Source organism: Mustela erminea, chromosome 10, assembly GCF_009829155.1.
Source record: "Mustela erminea isolate mMusErm1 chromosome 10, mMusErm1.Pri, whole genome shotgun sequence".
NCBI lineage: Eukaryota > Metazoa > Chordata > Mammalia > Carnivora > Mustelidae > Mustela > Mustela erminea.
Genome location: NC_045623.1, coordinates 29,722,204 through 29,749,493, shown reverse-complemented (window position 1 = coordinate 29,749,493; position 27,290 = coordinate 29,722,204). Strand labels below are relative to the sequence as shown.

General features: G+C 36.5%; 1 protein-coding gene across 3 annotated transcripts in view; it reads left to right on the top strand.

Moving 5' to 3' along the window:
- The window catches only part of ABCD3 (ATP binding cassette subfamily D member 3), a 75,960-nt gene extending 49,221 nt beyond the window's left edge, over positions 1–26,739 (top strand). For all 3 annotated transcript variants that reach the window (XM_032361069.1, XM_032361070.1, XM_032361071.1), the window contains 15 exons: positions 634–776; positions 3,491–3,560; positions 7,906–7,975; positions 8,065–8,162; positions 8,278–8,369; positions 9,936–10,027; positions 10,109–10,184; positions 10,310–10,373; positions 12,196–12,273; positions 12,381–12,446; positions 12,543–12,632; positions 13,075–13,194; positions 19,441–19,545; positions 23,136–23,192; positions 25,150–26,739. In XM_032361069.1, coding sequence (XP_032216960.1) covers positions 634–776; positions 3,491–3,560; positions 7,906–7,975; positions 8,065–8,162; positions 8,278–8,369; positions 9,936–10,027; positions 10,109–10,184; positions 10,310–10,373; positions 12,196–12,273; positions 12,381–12,446; positions 12,543–12,632; positions 13,075–13,194; positions 19,441–19,545; positions 23,136–23,192; positions 25,150–25,227 — 1,299 coding nt within the window. In that variant the 3' untranslated portion in view covers positions 25,228–26,739. The remainder of the gene's footprint in view (positions 1–633; positions 777–3,490; positions 3,561–7,905; positions 7,976–8,064; positions 8,163–8,277; positions 8,370–9,935; positions 10,028–10,108; positions 10,185–10,309; positions 10,374–12,195; positions 12,274–12,380; positions 12,447–12,542; positions 12,633–13,074; positions 13,195–19,440; positions 19,546–23,135; positions 23,193–25,149) is intronic.
- Positions 26,740–27,290: the final 551 nt, after the last annotated feature.

Genomic DNA, 27,290 nt, shown 5'->3' with positions numbered 1-27,290 from the left:
TGGATTTTTAAGAGTGATTGGAGTAGAGATAAAAAGTAGGAAAGATCTAAGGAAAAAATCTCAGGGAATATTAACATTCTAAGAGAACGTCTGAGAGTGTCTGTGGAATATTAAGGGAATATCAGGTAGAGTTCCATCAGAAGAGTTTTAGATGCCATAGGAAGAGTAAGGATGCAATTAGGGGTTTTTATTTTTATTTATTAATTTCTTTTAAAGATTTCATTTACTTATTTGACAGAAAGAGGGAGAGGGAAAGAGCACAAGCAGGGGAAGTGGCAGGCAGAACTGAGCAGGAAGCCTAATGCAGAGCTCGATCCTAGGACCCTTGGGATCATGACCTGAGCCAAAGGCAGACAACTCAACAGACTAGTCTAGGCCACCCAAGCACCCACAATTAGGAGTTTTTTAGGTAAGCAAATTGAGAAGAGCTGGGGATGAGATACAGTGTTGGAAGAGGAACAGAATAGACGAGTGGTGAAAAGTGTGAACAATGTATATTTTCCCAAAAAAGAAATAATTAAGGGGGGAAATTAGCCAAGTCACTGCAGTTATTTATAGAAATTGTGCATGTTGCATCCAGTGAATTTATTATGATATCCTTGAACATTGTATATTCTCTTCCAATAATAATAGGGCCCAACAAGTATGATGGCCTACTTGATTATTTCTGGGCTACTCCTAACTCGACTTAGAAGACCCATTGGTAAGATGACAATAACTGAGCAAAAGTATGAGGGAGAGTATAGGTTCGTTAATTCCCGGCTCATCACAAACAGGTAAGAAGAAATGTGTTAAATTTAGCTGTACTAAAACTGTTTTTATGGATATTGATGTCATATAAGTTTACTCCAAGATGTCTGGGAGACACTGTTACCAAAATTGTTTCTTTATTTACCTCTTTTGAATAATACATTATAAAAAATACAAGTTTTATAAAGTAGTAATCCTCAACATTTCTTTTTCTTAATTGTGTAGTATCCCTGGTTCACCTCCTCATCTCTTTTATTGACTAATTTTCTGTTAATTTCACTTTAAACACACTCAAAATACATTCAAATTCAAGTTTACTTACAATATTTCTTCAAAGAAAATTCTCAGTTTATCCACAAATACTTTTATTTTGAGACTGTGTATGCTCAGTAATTCAGTCTAACTGCACATGTGTCTACCTATTTTCCTGATAGTTTCCAAAATAGGAAGAAAAAGTATTAGGCTCTGGAGCCAGCCTGATTAGTTTCAAAATCTGCCTCCTCTTCTTATCAATTATATATTATATGACTTCTGGCAAGTTAGTTATAGCTTTTGTTTGTAATAGAGAATATAGGACTATCATAAGTATTAAATATGAAATACATACAAAGCTTCCAGCCTAAGTTTTGATATGTAGTAGGTACTCGATAAATTTTCTCACGTATTGATCTGTAAACTTTAAGTCATTTTGAGGGTCCTAATCTTTATGGAGACCTAAAGCATTTACAGAACTACTTAGAAGATTACTTTTTTAACAGTTCCTTCTTCCTTTGTTTCCTTATATTGCTAAAATGGTACCAGTTTTAAATAGAGTTCAGTGCCTTAGGGAGGCGGAGGAATAGATTTTTGGTTAAGTGGAGAGGTGATCTGCCAAGTGAATGAAAGATGGTATCAGCTAGAATGCTTTCTTTTGCAAGAAACAGAAAACCCTGATTTAGGTAGCAATAACAATAAGGACATTTACTACTTGACATAAGAACTCTTAAGGTAGCCCCATTCCAGGTACAACATGATCAGGGCTCTGGTCCTTTGATGTTCTCTTGGCTCAGCCCTCCTTTGTATGTTGCTGCCTTCCTCAGCCTAATTTTTCTTATGATCACAAGATGGCAAAAGCAGTTTCAGATCTCACCAGCCCTCCTCCCCTGTAAAAAGCCCAGAAATAAAAAGAGGCCATTTCTTCAGGAGAGCAGGGAAACTTTCTCCGAAGCCCCACCCTTGACTTTGTTTCACCTCTCTTTGGCCAGAGTGATCACTGGCCCTTCCCTGAAGCAGTCACAGCTAAGTGATTGGCTTCGACCAAAAGGAACTCATAATTCCTTATAGATGGGGTTGTGGCCATTCCTAAACCCTTTGGTGCATAGAAAGGGATAAATGGGTAGCTGAGAAAAGTGGAGTTCTCTTACATAAGAAGGTTGTGGAAGAGAAAACAGTGATGGATAGGCAGCCATAGTATTCTGGGTTATTTTTGCCCTTTCAGGTTTTAGATTGGGGCTAAAATGAGAAAGAAGTAGAATGCTTTTCTCACCTTCCATGGGCTTAAACATGCAGAGGGGTTGGAAGGAAGTAAGAAAAGTAATATAGGTATAAAATTATTTGTCAAACCGTAATTGTGATACCCTGGGTCTCTGTGTTATTGTGTCAAGGAAATGGTGAAACACAGATCAAACATGATTCATCTTTATACAAAGTTAATTTTGTTTGAAAGGATTGAGGTAAGAGCTACCTTGCTTTTGTAATGGAAAAGATGCAGATATATTTTGGAGTAGAATATTAAATTCACATACATTTTTAAGGGGAAAAAATAGACTTTGAAGATTGGGTGTTTATTGAAGGCTTTTTAACTGTACCCTATAGACTCCTGTGTGGATCTTTACTTTTCTCTGCTGTAAGAGTTATTTTCCTGGGATTTTTTACATTGTACTGACTTGGGAGTGGAATGTCAGATATGAGTTATAGTCTTAGCTGCTTGACTTGCTAGCTGTAAGACTTTGACAGGCTTTTCTTAACTACAGTGTCTTCATCTGTAAGAATGCCCTTTTTCTTCTAGTCACGATTCTTGTGGCCCTTATGGACCCATTCAGGCCAGCTCAAGAAAAGGGGGGTTGTTGTGAGGGTATGGTGAGATTCCCAGCATAAGAATGACTGTGCAATGACTGTCCAGGGCTCCTGGAAGCTGGCACTGTGAAGTCATTCATACTTGGTTTGCTTTTCTGTCTTTCAAAGGCTGTATGTCATAGCATCACTCCATAGCTTCTACTAGCTGTTGTTTTCTCCTCTCCCTTCTGTAGGGTCTGTATTCCATTTGTCATCTGTAATGGCTGTCCCAGCCCTGCCTTCCTATACATCATAGCAACCTCCTTCTTATTTCTTATTAAAGAAATTAAATTAATTTTCTGAGAACTAGCCCAGCATATCTTTTCCAGCTATATATGGCATATCCAACACGTGGCTCCTGTTCAGTCTCTGATCCAGTTTAGGCATGTATTTCTTTGCCCTCTAATCAGTCAGGCAAGGAGCAGACTCTCAAGTACAGGACTGTGGCCAGACGTACCCACTAAGCTTACAGTTTTAAGTGTCTTTTATATTTATTTACTGTTTATATATATGTGTTATATATATAAACATAAATATATTTATATTAATATTTAAATAAAATATTCAGTCATCAAATACTGTATTTCAATTATTTTTCAGGCACCAGTAATATCGAAATTAATTACTAAATTATTTTCTTTAATAGTGAAGAAATTGCCTTTTACAATGGGAATAAGAGAGAAAAGCAGACAATCCACTCAGTCTTCCGAAAGCTGGTAAGGTAGCATGCTTGAGACTCATGTATTTAGGGGAAAAAAATTTTTTTTTCTTGGCATTTGCTGATGTATATCTGTATCTATCTATACAGGTATATATATCTTCAATCTCTAATCTCTAAGATATTTATTTTTAAGTAACTGTATTTTTATACAAAATAAAAGAATAAAAACTATCATGCCAGTATATTAAGCTGCCCAGTTATAAAAATAGGTTGATTTTTTAAAATAAAAGTCAGTGTATTTTTAGAGGTTGCTTGGAAGTTTTATTTAGTGATAAATTATTTTGTTTCTGTAGCATTCTTGAAGATACTATGATGGTTATGTTTATTATTTACAGTAGGGGTCAGCAAACTATTTCTATAAAAGACAAGATAGTACATATGTAGTTCAGACTTTTCAGACCTTATCATCTGTATTGACACTCAAAAGTAGCCATATACTCCAAGGGAAGCAAAGGCAAAAATGAACTATTGGGACTTCATCAAGATAAAAAGTTTTTGCACAGCAAAGGAAATACTTAACCAAACCAAAAGACAGCTGACAGAATGGGAGAAGATATTTGCAGATGACATATCAGATAAAGGACTAGTATTCAAAATCTATAAAGAACTTATCAAACTCAACATGGAAAGGACAAATAATCCATTCAAGAAATGGGCAGAAGACATGAACAGACATTTCTGCAAAAAAAACATCGAGATGGCCAACAGACATATGCAAAAGTGCTCCACATTACTCAGCATCAGGGAACTACAAATCAAAGCCACAGTGAGGTACCACCTCACACCAGTCAGAATGGCTAAAATTAACAAGTCAGGAAATGACAGATGCTGGCGAGGATGCGGAGAAAGGGGAACCCTCCTACACTGTTAGTGGGAATGCAAGCTGGTGCAGCCACTCTAGAAAACAGCATGGAGGTTCCTCAAAAAGTTGAAAATAGAGCTACCCTACGACTCAGCAATCACACTACTGGGTATTTACCCTAAAGATACAAATGTAGTGAAATGTAGTGATCCAAAGAGGCACGTGCACCTGAATGTTTATAGGAACAATGTCCACAATAGCCAAACCATGGAAAGAGCCTAGATGCCCATCTACAGATGAATGGATAAAGAAGATGTGATGTGTGTGTATATACATACACACAATGGAATACTATGCAGCCATCAAAAATTGAAATCTTGGGGTGCCTGGGTGGCTCAGTGGGTTAAAGCCTCTGCTTTCGGCTCAGGTGATGATCCCAGGAACCTGGGATCAAGCCCCACATCAGGCTCTCTGCTCAGCAGGGAGCCTGCTACCCCCCTCTCTCTTTGCCTCCCTCTCTGCCCACTTGTGATCTCTGTCAAATAAATAAAGAAAATCTTTAAAAAAATAATTAAATTGAAATCTTGCCCCTTGCAGCAACATGGATGGAACTAGAGGGTAGTATGCTAAGTGAAATAAGTCAGTCAGAGAAAGACAGTTATCATATAATCTCCCTGATATGAAGGATTTGAGAAAGAAAACAGGATCATAGGGGAAGGGAGGGAAAAATGACACAAGATGAAACTAAAGAGGGAGACAAACCATAAGAGACTCTTAATCTCAGGAAACAAACTGAGGGTTGCTGGAGGGGTGGGGTGGAGGAATGGGGAGATTGGGTGATGGACATTGGGGAGGATATATGCTATGGTGAGTTCTGTGAATTGTGTAAGACTGACGAATCACAGACCTGTACCCCTGGAACAAATAATACATTATATATTAATTTTTAAAAAAGGCATATACTCTTTGTAAATAAGTAGGTGTAGCTATGTTCCAGTAATGCTTTTTTATAAAAAATAAATGGCAGGTTGGATTTGGATTGTGGGCCAGTTTGTTGACCCGTAATTTAGAGTTAAAAACATTGTTTCTTGTGAAAACTATACATATATCAGTTTTTATTTTCTTGCCACTTGGAAAATTGGGAAAATTCAAGTAATTTTATTACTTCATTTAAAAGATACTGAGTGCCATCTAGATGCCTTTGCTTATTCCAGGTGCTAGTAATAATAGTGGTGGACATAACGTACAAAATCCTGCCTCCAAGGAGCTTACATTTTAGTGGAAGCTTGTGAAATTAAATCTATATTAAGGTGACTTAAAAAGCTTAAAGAAATAGACATTTTAAATGATTTCAGGGCACCTGGATGGCTCAGTTGGTTGAGCATCCAACTGTTGGTTTTGGCTTAGGTCATGATCTCGTAGGTTGTGGGACTGAGAAGCACACCAGGGCTCATGTTCAAGAGGAAGTCTGCTTGAAGTTTCTCTCCCTCTGTTCCTCCCCACCTCACATATGCTCAAGTTCTCTCTGTCTCTCTCTCTCTAAAATAAATAAGTAAATCTTTTTTTAAAAAATGAATTATTTTAGACTTTGAATTTTTTGTGTTATTTAGATTTAATATGACTGAATTTTGATAATGCTGAGAAAATGCATTTAAGGTAATTTTCCAGGGATCTGCTGTTATATCAGCTCACTCTTCACATGGCTTACTTACTCTTACCTTTAGATTTTAGCCCCAAAGTTAACAACTTACTGTGGCCTTGCTTTTCTCTGGTTAGTCTGTCTGAAATGGCTTCCTCCAGTTCCCAATTTAATGATCTGTTTCTTTAAAAGATGTATTGCAATTTATAATTATCTTATTTGTTTCCTAGTTTGTCTGTTTCATTAAAATGAAACAAGATGGTATTGGGAGGGGGACAAGCCATAAGTGACTCTTAATCTCACAAAACAAACTGAGGGTTGCTGGGGCGAGGGGGGTTGGGAGAAGGGGGGTGGGATTATGGACATTGGGGAGGGTATGTGCTTTGGTGAGTGCTATGAAGTGTGTAAACTGGGCGATTCACAGACCTGTACCCCTGGGGATAAAAATATATTATATGTTTATAAAAAATAAAAAATTAAAAAATTTAAAAAAAATGTATACTTCATGAACTCAGAGACCTTTTCTGTTTTGTTCATTGTATCTCCAGCATTGAGCACAGCATGTAACAAATGGCATTCACTGATTAATGTTTCAGTCATTGTGCTTTTACAAAAGATAGGAAGAGGAGGCCACCCTGTACTCAGAAAACTCACATTTTAGTGGGGGAGATAGTAAATAACAACTGACTGTTTTATATGCTTTTAGGTAGTTACGAATTCTATGATCAAAAATAAAATGGGATGACATGGTACAGTTTGATGGAGTGGTTGCCTCGCTATTTTGGATAGGATGGCAAGTAGGTCTTGTCTTTTTTTTTTAAGATTTTATTTATTTATTTGACAGAGAGAGAGATCACAAGTAGGCAGAGTGGCAGGCAGAGAGAGAGAGAGGAGGAAGCAGGCTCACCGCTGAGCAGAGAGCCTGATGTGGGGCTCGATCCCAGGACCCTGAGATCATGACCTGAGCCGAAGGCAGAGGCTTACCCCACTGCTGAGCCACCCAGGCGCCCCAGGGAGGTCTTTTCTTGAGGTGACATTTTATCAGAAACCCACATGGAATGAGGGAATTAGTCACAAAATAAAACTGTCTGGGACAGCAACAGTATTTCTGACAGAGAGAACAACAAGAGGAAAGCCTTAAGGCAGTTTGAAGAACCAGTAATTCTGGAGCTGAGTGAGAAGGAACATGGAAGCAGATGAAGTTTATGATGGAACCCAGTGCCAGATCATGCAGGGCCTTGAATAACCTGCAAAATAGATGCAAAAGTTGAGAACACTGAAAAGGCAGAATATAAAACATTTTTTAGACTTGTAATTTTGAGGTAGAGTGTACTCGATTAAAGCTGCAGACTAGGGCTGTACAGCCTTGATGAAATTAGCTCTTGCTTCAGATCGAGTGTAGTAAGATTCTTAAGGAAAACATAGACCAGATGTCTCCAGCTAAAGCAAAGCACTGAGTGCCAATCTAGACTGTAGTGTTTTACCTAAATTAGCTCATCCTTCCGTGTTATTGTTGTTGTTTTGATTATTGACCATTTTTAATGCAAGTATGTATCTGATAATATTGTGAAGTGTGTATCTGATAATATTGTGAATACAGTATTATATACAAATGATACCACATTAACATTTATATGTAATTTCCATTCTGTTTGCATAAAATGGTTTCATGAAGTATTTGGCATCTGCTCTGTGATAAGTATTGTACATGAAATGTGATGTACAGTATAATCAGAAATCAGACAATATTTGTGGAATCAGTAAATTATACATTTTTTTAAAATTTTCAGTAAGTATTTGTGGAATAAATAGCTCATGCAGTTCTTTTTATTTTCAGGGTAGATTCATTTTCTTATGTACACATATAATATATATTTTATTGTTTTTGTTTTCTGCCAGGTGGAGCATCTCCATAATTTCATTTTGTTTCGGTTTTCTATGGGCTTCATTGATAGCATAGTTGCCAAATGTAAGTATGCTTTCAAAGAGATAGTGGAATGAAATTTATGGAGAAAGTGAAGTATTATTAATGTTTAAATTTTAACGGTTTTGTTTCAGATCTTGCCACTGTTGTTGGTTACCTCGTTGTAAGTCGTCCTTTCCTAGATTTGTCTCATCCTCGACATCTCAAGAGTACACATTCAGAACTTCTAGAGGTAAAGTATTAGTAGTCATAGTTATAATAAATTGAAATTTAAATATAAAAACAAATAAAAGGTAGTTTTTAGTCTTAGAAATACAAGTGAAAACTAGTATTTATTTCTATTTAAGGATTACTACCAAAGTGGAAGAATGCTTTTGCGAATGTCTCAAGCTCTGGGTCGGATAGTTTTGGCTGGCCGTGAGATGACTAGATTGGCTGGGTAAGTAAGATTAGTAATACTAAGCAATTGCAGAAAATAAGTTTTAAGAATATGTTATACTTAATGATTGTGCCCAGGTGAGGTTAAGATAAGGGGCAACGGAAGCCCCATTTCTTACTCCTGCAAGCTGATTTTGATAGACAAATTAAAGAAGATTTTTCTCTGAGTTTTTCATGTTTCCTTAAGAGCTGTTTTGAGTCTTCAGCCAGGTTAATGGTTCTCAAGCTATTTGCTCCATGGACAGTAGTATTCAGTAAGTTAGAAAATGTTAAGTCATGGCAGTCTATTCTGAATTCATGGGAAATTAAGTTAATGAATAGAATTTTTTGTATTTGAACTTTTTTGTCCTCCACTGTATTTTTTTCCTCTTAGGTTTTTGAAACTGGCAACCTAGCAAAAGATAAAGATGAAGTTGATTTTAATGGGGAAAAAAGTGAAAAGTCACTTTGTGGTATCTGTAGATGCAATTGTAAATATGGTCATTCTGTTTAGTAAAATTGTTTTTAGAGCATAATATGGAATTAAGTATTTCAGTATTTTAAACTCTAATATAAAGGGCTTTGGTATGGCATAAAAGAACACCATAATGTAAAAAGTACATCTAAAGAAATTGGATCATTTCAGATCCTTCCCAGACCTGTGACTCATCCACATATTTCTTCTTTATTCCTCCTTTTCTATGGCAATTTAAGTCTTCATGGCAAAATGGAGTTGATTGTCAACTACTATGAGGAGTCTGTCTTTCTTGAGAATATAGACATTCTTCCTAGTTGTTAATAACTTTTCTTATGCCTTTACAGTTCATGGTAAATGGGGTGCTTCTCTTCCTTCAGGAGGTTTCTGCTTGATTTCCACAGAAAATTTCTCTTTTGCTTCTTTGATGCAGATTGCTTTCTCTTTGACCATCATGTTATTTTTATTTCCTTGATGTCTTGGCATGAGTGTTGATTTCTCTCTCTTGCTTCAGTGATTTCTATCTCATATTAAGAGCACTTCAGCTTTTCTCAAATTTCAGAGTAGGAAAGAGAGGAATCTTCCATATTCTTCCATGTTTGCAGGGAATTGGCATATGTGTAATAAATGCCTTCCTCACACAAGAAGACTAACTTTATACCTGGCTATCACTCACTCCAGGAGGAACTCGGTCCGTACTTCCTATGTCGGTGGAGGGTACTAACTAGTACTAGTCCTTGTGTAGTGTCTACTAGAAACCTTTAAATTCTAGTGGCAAACAACCTTCTTGACTCAACTGTTAATGAAGTAATTATCTCTTGAGGTGGAGAGCCTATGAATCCTCTTCCCTTATCCTCATCCTGCTGTCCTACTGAAACATGATAATAAAGCATGCATACACTATCACTCATACTTTATGACGAAGAAACTTCTTTTAGGTTATTTCATTTAAACTAAATTATAATTTTTAGGAATTTCAGTTAAGTTTGCATAAAAGTTTTGAACTTACACAATGCTGTATGTCAGTTCCATCTCAAATAAGTAGCAAAAATAATAGTAAAAGATACGATGACCTTTGGAGTTTTCATTATGACTTTTTTTTTTAAATTTCAGTTTTACTGCTCGGATTACAGAATTAATGCAAGTATTAAAGGATTTAAATCAAGGCAAATATGAGCGCACAATGGTCTCGCAACAGGAAAGGGGTAAATATGAATGCACTAGGTCCCATAGTTTAAGTTTTGGCTGACGTCCTGTGATGCTCTAATACTTATTTTCCACTTAAGGTATTGAAGAAGGAGCACAAGTCATTCCGTTGATACCTGGTGCTGGAGAAATCATCAATGCTGATAACATTATAAAGTATGTATAGGAAAAGTTCTTTAGCACCATAAACATTTGTTAAACCATGTAGTGGCATTCTCTTTCAGCTATGTTTGCTTAATGTTTAATGTAAAATTGTAATTTTTTATCGATTTCTTCTGTAGATTTGATCATGTTCCTTTAGCAACGCCAAATGGAGATATTTTGATCCGAGACCTTAATTTTGAAGTAAGTTACTAAATGATTGTATATAAGCTTAGATTTAAAATGTGAAATGAAAAGCTAGTCTAATATTGTAAAATAACTGTAAGGTTTGACTTAGTCTCTGAATCCACAAAATTCTTTTAAAAAGTAAGTCTTTGAAATACTTAGAAATCTACTTTTCTTAGTTGTTAAGACTTACAAAAAAATCTTTTGCAGATAAAGTCTGTCTCAGAAGATATAGTTGATTGTAATCTCTAGTGGGAAATGAATATTTAAACATTCAATATAATTTTAGTTTAAGTTCAAAAAAATTAGAGTTAGGTATTGTTTTGAGTGTGCAGGAGGCTCTGTCCCTATACAAGCCAAATATAGACTCTGCTGTCACGGAAACAGTGGGAGAGCAGAACAGTAGCAGTGGGTAATATCTCATGCTCAGTGAAGAGTGATGCTGATTCAGTCTAGTCTCCTAATCAAATGGGACTATGGCAGACCCAATTAAAAAGAAAAAGAAAGAGGAGTATTTTTGTATATTTGTAAGACACTCCCAGACCCAAGGGTTACCATTAGGATATATGTCTATTATGACTTTATGAGTAGTTCAGATCAGAAAATCTTGATGATTAGTAATAGATTCCTACCATGTAGGCCGTCTCCCAAGTCTAGAGCCCACTCGATACCACTTCTTTAGAACTACTCTGTTCAGTACTTGGCTGGATCTCAGGACTCCGGGGCCGCTGGGATCATGACCTGAGCTGAAGGCAGACGCCTAACTACTGAGCCACCCACGTTACCATTTTCTGTGAGACCTGGCCTGACCACCTTAAAAATGTAACCTCCCCTACCAACTCCCAAATTTCCTTACCTTGATATATTTTTTTCTCCATAGCACTTACTTTCCAATACACTGTAATTTACTCATTTATTGTGTGTATTCTCTATTATATGTCTCTCCTACTAAAATGTAAGGTGGTAAGAGCAGGTTTTGTTTTGTTTTGTTTTGTTTAATTAGTGTAGCCCCATTACCTAGAGCAGAGCCTGACTGTGAGCATTCAATAAATATTCACTGAGTTAAATAATAGGAATGTAGGGCCTCAACAGTTAATGAAAATTGTCAAAGCAGGTTCCACAACCAGAGTAACTCACATCTTTGTTGTCTTCTTTCCTTCTGTGATACACTGCTGTGTGATACTGTGATACTGGAATTGTAACCCAGATTTCTGATTCTTCACAGAGTTTATTAAATACTTACATGAGACTGTAAGCTCAGAATTTAAGCACATTTTCTCATTTAACTTTACATTGTTGCAGAGTGATTTGGTAGCACTGGTAAATATTTATAATATATGTAGATTTCTAAGAACCTGATCCACAGAAACATTTCTCACTAATACATAAATTCGCTCACTGGTTCTGGTTCATTGCAGTATTATCTAAAAGAGCAAAGCAAAATACAAATGACCTAAACAATGAACAAAAAGGAAGTTTTTAAATAAATTATGGTACATTCTTAGAATGGAATACACTGTAGGCATTTAAAAAATAGAATGGGGGCATCTGAATATACTGACTTGGAAGAATATTTGTGATATATTGTTAAATAGTAACATGTAGAACATATATTGTATGATTCCATTTTTTAAAAACGAGACCATATACACACATACTTGTTTTTGAGAATCCTCAAAATTTATAAGCTGTTGTTCTGTATTCTGATTAAGTTGATTTTATTCAGTATCACATTTATAGCTAAAAAGAAAGCTTAGCATTAGCAAAAAACAATTTGACTGTAAGGAAATGTTCACTGAGTATATATTCACTATAAATTCATAGACTGATTTTCTTTCAGGTTCGATCTGGGGCCAATGTTTTAATTTGTGGCCCAAATGGCTGTGGGAAGAGTTCACTTTTCCGTGTTCTTGGTGAAGTAAGTACAAGTTGGTCTCAAGATTTTGTGGTCTTGTTTTGCCATACAATCTATCACATTGTGAAATTTACCAACTGCTTTTCTCCTCACTCCTTTTCCTTTTATAGTTATGGCCTCTTTTTGGAGGACGTCTAACTAAACCTGAGAGAGGAAAGTTGTTTTATGTTCCTCAGGTAAGACCTTGTTTGAGTTATTTTGTAATCTTTGATGTAAAGATCTTTTATTTTTTAAAAGATCACTTACAGTGATTTTTGCTCTGTCACTATCAGAGACCTTATATGACTCTTGGAACACTCCGAGACCAAGTGATATATCCAGATGGAAGAGAAGATCAGAGAAGGAAGGGGATATCTGATCTAGTAAGGAAATGTTTATGTCTTAGATCTACTGGAAATACTCCATTTCAGATTATTTATCTTAATCAGATTAGTTAAGTATTTTAACTGCCAGGTAGTTTACCCTATCCTGTAAAAACTTCTAAAACATTATCATTACTTATAACTTTCCAAGTGGAAGTAAGATGTTAAGTACTCTGCTTAAATAAGGCTTAGTGAGTATTTAACCTTGTCTCTCATCCTTAAATTATGTACAGTAGTGTTATTTTATTTAAACTACTAGATATGTTTTGTCAGAATTAGTATAGACAGGAAATGAAGGTTCAGGGCTATCTTTGTGTCGTATTTTTTTGTGAAGTGATATTGGCAATAGAATTATAGTGATTGTAGTTTAAAAAATAAAAGCAAGATAGAGAATGTTGGCCTACATTATGTTTGATTTCATCTTTAATCATTGTGCTAAAAGGTACTAAAGGAATACTTAGATAATGTCCAGTTGGGTCATATCCTTGAACGTGAAGGAGGCTGGGACAGTGTTCAGGATTGGATGGATGTCCTCAGTGGTGGAGAAAAACAAAGAATGGCGGTAAGTATACTCTGAACACATTGCATGACAGTGTAACTGGTTGCATAAAGTCACTTTTAGAGTCCAGTATTTTGATTATTTTTATTAATTGATTAATTTAAAATTATTATTTTAGTCTTTTCATTTAGCAACTGTTATAGTACAGATTAGTTTAAATGATAATAGAAGTACTTGAAAATGTATAACTTGCATATGCATTTAGAATTCTTAAAAATTCATAAGTTTTCTAATTATATACTATTAATCCATTGAGGATTAATTGAAGTGGGGGAACCTTTTAGCATATTGATCCTAGGTAATATGGTAGTCCAAGATGTCTTAATATCTTTTCCCTACTGACCCCTCACTTAAGCTGTTTTCTCTGAAGTTTCTGAAGGTGTTAGAGATGATCCACTCTGTGTTCCCACTTTATTCAGCTCCTGCCCTCCCCTCTACTGTTATGCCATTATATCTATCCTGATTTCAGGGCTCAGTATCTACGACCCAGAGTTATTTAGAACTTTTACATTTTCCTAATAGAAGCATCTGAAAAGAGCTGTTTTAATTTTATGATTGTCTAAACTTATTCCTGGTCAAACATGACTACAAAACACTGCCTTTTAAGAGTGATACTTTGAATACTCTGTTAAGAGGGTTAACTTTTAAAGGGTCATTTTCTAACTATGCAGACCATAGTTTGAGCAGCTGCAGAGGAATTTTTTTTTTTCCCCAGAGTGTTAATCTTGTGGGAATTAGAGAAAACTGTAACCAAAGAAAAACAGCAAGAGAAATGGCTTATTGCCGAATTGCTTACTCATTATCTTTAAATTATATTCTCCCTTTTTTTGTTGCCTCTTATTCCCTGATAGTGCCGGTTATTTTTCCCAGAACATACCCATTCTGTATGAACTTCATGTCAGCCTGTTCTTGTGATTTTTGTCTTGCTAGTGCTGGAACATGAGATTAATCTATAGAGTGAAGAATGAATCATAAACAAAAGAAAAGAGATGTCAGCCATACTCAAAGTGAAAATTGGATGGCAGGAGTGAGAATTTGAAGTGATTGAGGTTTCTGCACTTAATTAGAAGATGATATAGAAATAACTGCAAGTCAAGAGAACAAATTTAAGTTCCTATTACTATGACTTCAAAGACTATGGAAGGATAGGTCAGGATTCACAAGGGCACACAGTATAAATGCAGAGAAAGAAAAATAAATGTGCTTAACTAAGGAATCCTGTGGATGGGGTATAAGGGTACAGAGGGGATAGATTTTATTTGAAGATAAGAAATTCAAGGCCTAGAGGAGTGAGGGGATTTCTTGGGGGAGAGGGAAGGAGTGGAAGGAGGAGCCCTGTAAAGCCAGATGAACCATGATAGAGTTGATTGGGAAATGGAGAAACTCACCCATGACACTGCTGCATGACCAAGTCGCTGGCACGTGTGTTCTGTATAGACCAATATTTGGAGAATTGGTTGTGAAATTTAAAAGAGAGCTTATTGTTTTGCTACCTTCAGAAGTTTTGTGGGGAGACAGGGAAGGCTAATACAACAAATGTCGAGGCTGGTGAAATTGGGTGAAACTTGTGTATGGTCATTTTAATGCTCTTACAGTTTTTGGTTAGGCTTGAAAATCTGCAAAGTAAAAAATGAGGGAAGTGAGGATGTAATTTTTATAAATTGTAAAAATTAATAATTTATAAATTATAAAAATTATACTTTTTAAGGAAAAATAGATTGAAAGGTCTAACCACACAAAACAGTGAATATAGAAGACTGGAGGTTGGTTGGTGTAAACAGATGAAACAAGGGAACTTTTGGGTAAGGAAAGTCAGATTTGAATTGGAGGGAATGGAATAATGCTACTGAATAAAAGGGAGGTCTGGTGAACACATTTCTAAAATTCCTTGAGGAAAGTGAGTAAATGAAAGGAAATAAGATCATTATTCCATAATTTTAGTGAAAAACTTAATCATGGTATAATTTCCCCAGAGTTCACTCTCAGCTGGGGGTCTACTCTTTGCAAGGCTCTGAGATAGGTGTCTGCCCTTAATAATCTATGTAGGAGATCCTGGTATTCTCAACTAACTGTAACACAAGGCAGTCTTCAATTATAGCTATAATAAAAGTACACTGGAATAATGATGAAGGAAGCATTGGTTTTGAATGGCAGACTCGATGTAATTCTCCCAACAGCCCTGTGAATTAAGGTACAGTCAAGGGAAGGACTTGTAGGGCCTAAGTAGCCTCCTAATGCCATGTGGCTACTGAGTGGCAGAATGGAGATTAAAGTGCAGGGGGGTGTGATGTCAGACTTCTTGCTCCTGACTAGTACATTATATAACCTCTGATGTGCCGGTGGACTGTCTCTCCAGTTCTTTTCTCTCACTGCCCCTCAGAGTCTCAAGTAGCATTTTTCTTAACTCATTGCCCCCTTTTCGGCCCAGCCATTACCACCCAGGGTTGCTCTACCCAATATCATAAGTTGCGATATCTTATTTCTCTGACTGATAGTTCTCTTTCCCACTCCACTCTACTTGTCCTTCCTATTTAGTAGTGGTCTTTTTTTATTATGAATTATGAAAAAGTATGAAGATTAAAAAGTTGGAATATTTATAAAAGTATAAAGAAGGGCCAAAACCAGGGTACCTGGGTGTCTCAGTTGGTTAAGCAGCTGCCTTCAGCTCAGGTCATGATCCCAGGGTCCTGGGATCGAGCCCTGCATCGGGCTCCCTGCTCAGGGGAGAGCCTGCTTCCCCCTCTTCCTCTGCCTACTGCTCTGCCTACTTGTGCTCTCTATCTCTCTCTAATAAATAAATAAATCTTTAATTAAAGAAAAGAAGGGTCAAAACCACTTACTAGAGATAGCACTCTCATAAAATTGTTAGTATTTTATAAAACCAATTTTGTAATTAATTCTTTTTCCTTTAGAAATTGGCAACTGTCTCCCTTCTTCAGACTTACAGATATCTTGAATATTGACCCCCCCCCTCTTTTCTTATGATTACTCAGTCCCCTTCTGACTCTACCTCCTTTCCTGTCCAGCATAGACTTAATAATCCAGGGCCTGGCACATAGGAGGTAGTCAGGAAGTATTTCGTAAAGGAATGAACAAATGCTCCTTTTCCCTTAACTTCCTTTCCTGCTTTTTGTTTCCTCATATTACCTTAGCTGCAGCCCAAGAACAGTTCTTTGCTTATATACAGTTCTTTCTGTATGTAGGCCTGAGACAAACAGTTCTTTGTCTGAACAGTTTCTGTATATAGGCCTCTGAGCGCAGCTGAAAGATCAGAATTTGTTTGGTGCCACCACCTTTCATGTTCCCTGATGATCATTTTTCTTTTGCCCCTCTTTCTCATTTTTCACGATAATCACTTAAAAACTACCAGTCTCAGGCTTTCTACCCCATTTCCTACTCCCAGCAGAACAGCTCACTTCCTACTTTAAAAAGCTGGTATTATGTCAGTTACTGACAGCTCATTTTTATTGAGTGCATAATAGATAGGTGGTAGGCTAGGCCCTTTACATTGAATTCTTGTCAGTCCTTTGAGGCAGGAACTGTTGAGTGTCCCCTTGTACAGAGGAAATTGAACTGTAGCACCGTGAAGTAGGCTGCCAAGCAAGGATCCACTAGTACAGGTTACCATGTGGGGTGGGGGTGGGGGCCGGCCGAGCTCAGGTGGTAGTACCATTGCAAAGTTCACATGCTTGCTCACCTTACAGTCTTCTCGTACTGTGGTAGCAAGGACTGACAGCATGGTGGGAGAGAGATACATGAGAAAATTGCCATCCAGTATGCCAGATGTGATGATGAGATCCATGGAAACATGGCGGGAGGGCATTTGTGGCATGCCATCAGATAATCAGTCCTCTTAATGAGGTTCACACTGGACTGTCCTGACACCTCCCTACTTCTGTCTGTGAGGGATATGTCATCCTTCCTCTTGAGAAAGGCTAAATGTCTCCATGTTTTTGGGCCTTCACTCCTCTTGACGTATCCTCCTCTGTATCATACTCTTTCCTTCAGTATATCATATTCTTTCCTTCACACCCTATATTTAATCTTTTCTGGTCTTTCTCTTTCAGAAAGACATTTTCAGATCTCCCTGATGTAAAAAGCAAACTCTGCCTTAACCAAAGATCCTCTGGCGTTCTCTGCACAGCTGAACTTCTAGTAGTCTATACTTGCTGCTTCCCCTTTCTTATCTCATCAGATAGGGAGTACTGCTTATGTTTTAATTTATCAAATATCTACATGTTTCCTTCATGCAAGTGTTGGGTGTACAGTAGTGGTTAAAATAGAGTTTCTACTTAAGTGAATATAATAGCCTAGAAGAGTAGACAAAGAGAACATACAGTTCACAGCATACGAAGGGCTGCAGAGAAGTTGCAGTAGGCACCCACTTGGTTTGAGGAGGAGGGCTCAGGGTAGTTTTGAGGAGTAATTTCAAAGATGTAAAAAGCAGACAAAAGGAAAGTGTTTGAGACGAAAGGAAAGTGACATGTGCTAAACCTCTCTGGCGTAAGACCCCTTGTGTCCTGGTAGTTGAGAAGAGGCAATTTTGGCCTGAATGTTGAGGTTAGAAAACAAGAAGGAATCTGATTCTGCAGGGATGCCCCAGTAAGAAGTGGATTTTGTTCAAAGTAAAGTGGGAAGTTGAAGAGAAGAGTGACATTTGATTTACATTTCTGAAAACTCCTTTCTGGTTATAGGGAGAATGGATTGGAGGGGAGTGAAAGAGGCTATAAAGCAGGAGATGGTTGTGTTCTGGGCTGAGGGCATGATTGTGGAGAAGGGAGAAAGTGAGTAGACTACAAACTCTGAAGGACTTACTCGACTGGACTAAAAAATATGAGGGTGGATGTGTGAAAGGGAGGGAGAGAAGCGAGGACTTGTGGCCTTCAAGCTTGAGCAGCTGTTTGAGAGTGTTATTTTCTGAAATGTTTAAGGTGCAGTGGGGTAGATGGATGGATTTTAAGGGGAAAATTCGGTGAAATTTGATGGAAATATCAAATAGGAATTTTTATTTAGCAGTCTAGAAATTTGAAGAGCAGAAGGTATGGAGAGTCCACAAATGTAAATAATATTTGGAATCATGGGAATCAATGAGATCATTCAGGGAGAGACAATATAGGATATAGGACTTACAAATACAATATAGATAAAGGACTTACAAATTTGCCCTGAGGAACCCCAAAATTTAATGGTCAAGTGAAGAAGAAAAGGCTGGTAAAGAAACTGAGGAAGTAGCTTAAGAAGTGAGAAGAAATGTTAAGACTATGTTTCACTGTCACTTTCTCATGGAGGAGGAAGTGGTCATCTGAATTGCATGTAGCAGAAAAGATAAACTGGGCAAGAATATAAAAGTGTCCATTGGTCTTGGCACATGGTGATTATTGCTAGGAGCATATGACCAGTTGGAATACCTGTTAGACAAAGGATCAGAGTAAATAATTCCCCGAAAATAAAATACATATGGAAAATAAGTGAGAAGGTGTTCAGCATTTTTGCTAATTGAAGAAATGGAAGCTATAACATTCTTGGTGTTAATTTTACTTATAAAATTAGCAGACGCTTAAAAATGAGCACATTTAGTATTAACCTCAGGGACACAAAATGGGTGCACTCAAAAATTTTTGGTGTAGGGGCGCCTGGGTGGCTCAGTGGGTTAAAGCCTCTGCCTTCGGCTCAGGTCATGATCCCAGTGTCCTGGGATAGAGCCCCGCATCGGGCTCTCCGCTCAGCAGGGAGCCTGCTTCCTCCTCTCTCTCTGCCTACTTGTGATCTCTGTCTGTCAAATAAATAAAATATTTTAAAAAATTATTGGTGTAAATATTAATTGGCAGCTTAATATTAATTGACATTACTTAAGCAATAAAATGTTCAGAAATAAATACATTTTTTTCATTTAAGCCATCTGGAGTCTGAATTCTAAGATTTGGTTAGAATATGTACCCTCTAATCTTGTTTAGAGAACATTCTATAATAGTTTAAATCTCAGTCACATTTCACATCAGTCTTAAATGTTTTAGATTAACTCTTAACAGTAAATTTCCTGTGTGTTACATTTTCCCCTTTGGGACGATAGTAAAGACATAGGTTTTGTTTCTTTTAAATATATTTCTCTTTGGGGGAAGTAGGTTTTTTGAGGTATAATAATTTTCATTCTTGCTTTCCAAGACTCAATGCATATTTAATTTAAGGTAAATCTATTTTAGCTTATTAATTTCTGCATGTGATTATAAAATATTTCCTTTTATGCTTCAGATGGCGAGATTATTTTATCATAAACCCCAGTTTGCTATTTTGGATGAATGCACAAGTGCAGTTAGTGTGGATGTGGAAGGTTACATTTACAGTCATTGTCGAAAGGTAAGCATTTCAGGTTCTTAGTTTGAGGGTCCCTGTCATTCTTGGTTTACTGTGTATCCAACCAGATGTCTATCCAAAGAGATTCCAAAATGACTATCAAAGGGTGTTCTCTCTGCTTTAATAAAGATTTCAAATGATAATTAATGATATGAGTTAAAAAATTATAAATGAATTCTGTATATAATTCTCTTTGGCTGTATCTTAGATTTGAAACAAATACTATATCTAAATTTACTTCTCTTTTACCTCATTCCCTATACTCAGAGTTAATAAACTGAGATATTCTTAATGTGTTCCATTAAGAATGAAACCTAAATATCTCTTTTTTTTTTAATCAGGAAACCTTGACAGTAGTCATTTGGTAGTTTTCAGTTTGTCCTTTTTTTCCCCCTCCTCTGGCCTGGGCAACATTTTACCAGAGTTTCTTGTGGTAGCCTTTCTGAGGCTGTGTGTATTGATACTGTTCTTTAACTCTTTGGTCGTTCTGTGGTGGTTGTCATACCTTCTATACTCTTGTTGGATTTGGAGAGTAAGAGCAGTATATCCTAACTGTTTTTCAGTGTTATGTAAGTAAAGGAAGTACAGGAGTCTTTTAACAATTTGTAAGTGTTACTGGGGGTTTACAGTAAATATAAAAGGTCATGTTGCATATTTACAGTATGAATTCGTACTGTTAAGAGTGTGGTCATTGATCAGCATCTCCTGGGAGCTTGTTAGAATGCAACCTCTCTGGCCCTACCAAATTAGAGTCCACATTTTAACTAAATTCCCAGAGGATTCAAATGCATATTATAGTTTGAGAAGCATTGGTATAATGAGGAAAGAATAAATTTGCTACATGAATCTTTGTAGGAAGATTTTTCTGTACTGATTTTATTTCTTTAATGGTTTGTTTTCTATTCTTGAATCAGTTATGTTCATTTATAATATTTTTATGTATCTGTTCCTATAAACTTTCAGATTTATAAGTATTGGAGGTGTAGTCTCTATTTGATCAGTGATTTAGAGGCTCTTTGGTGGTAGTCTTCACTGTGTGCTGTCCCCTTATGTTTAGTTATAAGCTATATGTCCCCACAAAAGATGCAACTTTCCAATAAAAGTGTAGATTCTGTTTAAAAGAAGAAAATTTGGGGTGCCTGGGTGGCTCAGTGGGTTAAAGCCTTTGCCTTCGGCTCAGGTCATGATCCCAGAGTTCTGGGATCAAGCCTCACATCAGGCTCTCTGCTCAGCGGGGAGCCTGCTCCCTCTTCTCTCTCTGCCTGCCTCTCTGCCTACTTGTGATCTCTATCAAATAAATAAATAAAATCTTATAAAAAAATTAAAATAAATAAAAGAAAATTCTTACAGGGTCCTCAGTTTCTAGTTTTAATTATATTCCTGTAATAACAGTTGAAATGAGATATGAACTCCTTGAACTTAGAGCTCATTTACAGCCACAAAACAAATAAAAATTTACAAATTAAGTACAGACAAAACACAGTTTCAATTTGGTAACATTAAAGAGACCTCTGATACTGTTTTGCTGAAACTAAACCACCAGTTTGGGATTTAATTATGGAAAGATACAGTCTGAGGTCCAGATCTTATATTTTGAATTTTGCTTCTGGATCTTATTTAAGTAATTCTATCAGAAAGAATGCTTTCATTAAGCTGAGACCTGATCCAATTACTGTAGAATCATAAAATAAGGTTATCTGAAGAGAGCTTTCAAAAATCAAGTAAGTGGGGGGTGGCTCAGTGGGTTAAAGCCTCTGCCTTTGGCTCAGGTCATGATTTCAGGGTCCTGGGATCCAGCCCCGCATCGGCTCTCTGCTCAGCGGGGAGCCTGCTTCCCTTCCTCTCTCTCTCCCTGCCTCTCTGCCTACTTGTGATCTCTGTCAAATAAATAAAATCTTTAAAAAAAAAAAAGAAAAAAGTAAGCGTACCATTGAAATGTGTTACTAATAACTTATTTTGTCATGCAGTTTGTAACCAATTTGAAAACTTTTCCACATGGCATCCAAAGTTATGGCACATTAAACGTGTTAAGTGCTATCACTTTATTTGCTTATTTATTTCTAGAGAGAGAGTGGGGAACGAAGAAACAGAGGGAGAGAGAATCTTAAGCAGGCTCCACACCCAGCACAGAGTCCAACTTGGGGCTCCATCTCATAACCCTGAAGTAATGACCTAAGCCAAAATCAAGAGTCGGACACTTTACTGACTGAGCCACCCAGGCACCCCAACTGCTCTCACTTGAAGTAATCACTTTGTACCAGCAAAGTACAAACACAGACTTGGGCACTTAAATCTCATGGTAGAAATGATCCAGAATATACTTTGGCTAATTTTTAAAAATTTATCAAAATTAAAATAAAATTAGAACTCATGTTGGAATTATCTGGATACTCAAGCATTTATCTCAGCCTGAAGAGATCCATTTTAAGTAACTACGATCTAGAGCAGGGTTTCTCAGTCTCAGCTCTGTTGACATTTTGGATCAGCTAATCCTCAGTTGTGAGGAGCTGTCCTTTGCTTTATAGGATATTTGATAGCATATCTGACCTCTGTTCATTAGATGCTAGTAGCACTCTCAATTGTGACAATCAAAAATGTCTCCAGACATTGCCAAGTGTCCCCTGATGGATAGAACTCCTCCCCCCAGCCCCAAGTTGAGAACCGCTGATCCAGAGCCTCTGCAGTTATATTGATTGGTGGGTGGTTGTTGTTGTTGTTTTAATCGTTATTAGAAATCTCTGAATCTTTATTTAGAGTTTAAAAACCAGTAAGATTTTGGGGCACCTGGATGGCTTATTTGGTTAGGCATCTGCTGTCAGCTCAGGTCATGATCCCAGGGTCCCAGGATTAAGCCCCATGTCAGGCTCCCTGATTAGTGGGGAGTCTGCTTCTCTCTCTGCCCGTCCTCCTTCTGATGCTCTCTCTCTCTCAAATAAACAAAACAAAACAAAACAAAACCAATAAGGTCTCAAAACTAAAAGATTTTTCATTATTTTGTAGCATGCTTAATAGGGTAGTTAAACCTTGCCTAAACTAGCAGAAGATATTTAAACTCTTAACTTATCTCAGTGTCGGTGTTATAACATTGCCACAGAAACATTCAATTTTCTGCCCGAGAATTTTGCCCCAGACATAATCCAAAACAGGTTCCAATAAAGGAGTGTGACCCTGTATTTGAAAAACAGATTGACTGTAGATAGTACCATGTTGATTTAATTTTCCTGACTTTGACCTCTTGCTATTTTTACTATTCCTATACTCTTTTCGCATATTTTTCACAATAAAATAGAATCTGGGTCAGGATATATATTTTCTGCCCCAAACAAAATAGTACACTTAATGCTAGTACCTGTTAGGTTTTTTTTTTTTTTTTTTAAAGAATTTATGGATACTTGTGTGTTTTTATTATGTGGTTGATGGTCTGTACTTTGCATTACCTTGAACATCGGCATCATTTGTTATTTTTTCTCTTTTACATTGATTTTTAATTATAGCTTCTGAAAACAGTCATTTTAATAGTTTAAATATGTAGATGAGTTTAATTTGTGATTCTGTGGTACTGATAAAAACTTAAATCATTTTCTTTGTATTAGGTTGGCATCACCCTCTTCACTGTGTCACATAGAAAGTCTCTTTGGAAACACCATGAGGTTTGTATTTCTTATATTGAATGGTATAGTGGAATTTTATCTCATTTAAATACTTGAATTCAGGTGATTATGGTTTTAGATTTCCTGGTGTATGTTCTCTTACAAATATATACCTTGAAGGACAAAACGTGATTCTAAATTTTCCTTAAATATTGTAGTTCTCAGTTTTGAAAGCTCTAATACATATTTAATAAGCCCTAACTGATTGGAGAGATAGTAGAGAACCAGTTAGTGGTTCTCCATTTTTAGAAATCACTATTGTATAATAGCTGACTAAACTTTACACAACCTTATCACAGCTATGGCTAAGTGAAGTTTTCTCACCACTCAGTATTGACAGAAGCGAAAGAGTCTTAGGAAGGATTAGATGGCAGAAAGTTTAAGGACATTTTAGTGAGATCATGGCTGTAAGGGGAAACTGAATAATGTCAGCTGTGTTTATCATTGGACTGTAATAAAACAGAATCATTAAGTAGTTACTATAATTTACATAGCCATTACAGTGAGGTTTGCACTGGTATGGATCCCTTATGTATCCTGGTGCTCTAACAGTGCCGTTCTCAGTATGGCAGTTCTTTTCAGCTCTTCAAGATCTTCATGATCAAACCCCAAACTAAACCCTGTTAACTCAACTCTTCCCTTGCCTCTCCTCCCTTTCCCTTCCCCTCTCTTTTTCTCTTACCTTCCTTCTTCTCTTTCTTCCTTCCTAAATGATAAAGACATTCCAGGTAAAAGAAAGGGTTTGAGAAAAATTAGAACAAATGTTCAGGGTATCTTGGTCCATAAAATACATACCTGATGGAGCAACTTTTTCCCCAAGTGCTGAGTTGAATGTCCTTGGGGGATACAGAGTGCTTTCTTTAACCTCAATAACCCTATGGTTAAGATGATAGTATACAGATAAGATGAAAAGTATGGGATTTGAACTCAGAAAACCTGGCTTCAAGCATGACTGTCTGGCATCCGTTGCTTCCTTCATATAATAAACTTATTGATCCTTGCCTTCCTGTCTCTTAGATTACCATGAATATCGAAGAGGTAGCCTCTGTGGAAGTATTTAGTAAAAATAATGGAATTCTGTATAGCTGTGTGACTTTTAAAGATACTTTTTATTCTTATAATTTGTCCATTAATTCTTATAATTTGTCCATTTTTCAGAATGAAATGAGAAATTGAATAACTAATAATCAAAGCAGTTTAAAAAGTATCCAAGCCTTGGTGTTTTCTCAGGAGCTCATAAATAACATAGTGACAGAGCTGTGAGAGTTTTTGGATTTGACCTCCCCTCTTCTTCTGGTGGGGGAGACAAGTGCAGAGTACCAAGCAGAGACTGTGTGACGGAGGGATGTTAATGTCAGAGGCCAGAATAGATAGAAGATGGGAAAACATATCTTTTCTGTAAATAAAAAGCTGCTAAATAAAACAGAAGTCTTTCTAGCTGTTGTCCTAAGTGTCTTCATAGGATGGGATATACAGGCATACCGTATAGCTCTTTTGCTCCTCTACTAAGACCACAAACGAATAAAAAGCCTTAAGTTAGAGGTTCCGAACTAATCCAGGAAACCAGATAAAGGAAATATTCAAGAATTCCCCGTTGATAAGGCTTATCCTTAGTGCAGTTCAGCCTGTGGTACATTGGATTGGATGTGGAGTTATGGAAGCATTCTGATATGTAGGATGCCTGTACATTTGCTTCCTTCAAAATAATGAGGAATTTTGGTATTTTAGTTTTTATAAAGGAAAGTACTCTCTCCACTCCAAGCAGAATCACATTGTTGCTATATTAAAGAGAATGGACTTCTTCATTTAATCTTACCTTTCTGGGTATAAAACTTTTGAAGGTATTAGTAGCTTAAAATAATTTCCATTTTCTTGTATAATAACCTCTGCATAAATTCCTGACAAAAATGAAATTATCTTAGTCATTGATTTCTTTCCCCCCACTTCTTTCCCATAGTACTACCTGCATATGGATGGCAGAGGCAATTATGAATTTAAACAGATAACAGAAGATACGGTTGAGTTTGGCTCTTAGAATCTGGAGAGCTGTTCTGCTTCAATGAAATCATTAAAGAACACACTTAGAAATACACAGTATGTTGTAAAATAAAGCTGAGCTTGGTTTTTTTTTTTTTTTCTTAAAACAACGAATAATTAGATATGAAATAATTGAGAACAAGTTGTTAAACCATTTAATATTATATAGGATCTTGCTAATTGTGTATATGTTGGTTTAATTATTAATATGTACTAAGAATGTCCTTATTCTTGTGGTTAAAAACCTGCCTAAATTAAATTGGGCTTAAATCAGTGTAATCTGATTCATCCTGGGATGTAAACCATTTGAAGTCAGCTAATATGACTTTTATGGCTCTACCTTTTCCTTCAATGAAGAACCCTATTGAAAACTGGGGTCATCATTTATCCTGTTCTTACAAGATAGTCTTGAGCTTCATTTTCTTGTGCTCCATGATTGTAGGAAACAAATCATAGTATTTTATCAAAACGTATAACCTGATGCATAATAGCATTTATCACGCAGTGGCAGATTGCTTCAGCTGCCACCGTTACACTCATTCCTTGTATAGATCTTGGGGTACATTTGACTCCAGGAAAGCCATTTGAAATTTCTTTGGCTAAATAATAAGTGTGCCCCTCTCAGTCTGCAGTATTGAGTTGTTCTGAGGGTTCTTTGTGGGAATATAACAGAAGTTTATGTGCAGTCTTGCTTACAAGGGGTGGTTACTATGTTTCACACCTAATCTTCCCAATGTTTGGGATATTAAGGCATAAAGTCCTTACATGTCAAGCTCAAGCTCTTTAATAAGAGTTTCAGATTTTTTAAAAGAATTGGATGGATCTGTGTATGTTAGAAGCCCATTCATTAGACGTGTGGTGGTTACATTTGTTAAACTCCAAATGAGCCATAGGAATGCACTACATGAAGTAATGCACTGAGTATGCAATGTTATCACTGTCTTTGACTGTGATTTTATGTTTAAAAAAATGTTATAATTACGCACATGGGTGATTATGTTTCCTAGGCACTGGTTTATCTCTGTGAATCTTGAATAACTTTTTGTATTTGGGTCATTATGTTGAACTATCCCAAGAGAAATTGATTTCACCTCACCAAGCCACCATTAATGACTTACATGTATTTTTTGCACAGGGAAAACTGAAATGGGATTTTATCAATAAGCTAGATATGAAATCAGTTTTATCAGACTAGGGTTCAGAAATGGGCATTTTATAATCTTGTTTCAGTATAACTGATTTTGTTTTTTTCGCACAATTAACTATAAGAATCACCGGCTACCAAAGTAAAACTTGATGTACTGATTCCATAATATGTAACATTCAGTTTTTACCACTCTCTTTGGCAAACTTGTCTACTTACTTATTTTCTGTTCAGATTAAAAAGAATCAGTTATCCTGTACAACTTTTGCTTGTTCTTTTTATTCTGGTAACTAAAAACCGGGTAGTTCATACATAGTTCACATAATCTTGACTTAAAAAACATGAAAATAAATTGACATTCAGAAATCCCTTTTAGCACCCAAAGTCTCTTTTTCAAAAAGTATGTCAAATGTGATTTTTAGCAAAATGAATTTCTCTTTTAGAAAAGCCACATAAAACCTTCTGTTTGCCAGAGCACCTGGCTGATTCAGTTGGTGGAGCATGTAACTCTTCATCTTAGGGTCATGAGTTTGAGCCCCACACTGGGTATAGAGATTACGGGAAAAAAAAAAAAAAAGGTGAGACCCCCATAAACATCGGTGTACCTCACAAATGCAACCAAATAGCCAGGAGACTTTAAAAGATACTATCAGTCCTGGGAAGGATTTTAAGTTCTGGGGGAATTTTGAGATTTTCAGATTTCTAGATTACCCTGAACCTACTAGCAGCTGCCTCTTAATAAAGAGGCATTACAATTCTGTAATGGATTTTTACCATCAAAAAACCAATTGGGGTTCCTTTTTTTTCTTTTTTTCTTCCTTTTAAAATTTAACAAACATTAAAGTGCTTTACTGTTTGAGGCATAGAGGAATATCCTTTTCCTGGAGAATTACCATATACACTAACATAATGGTGGT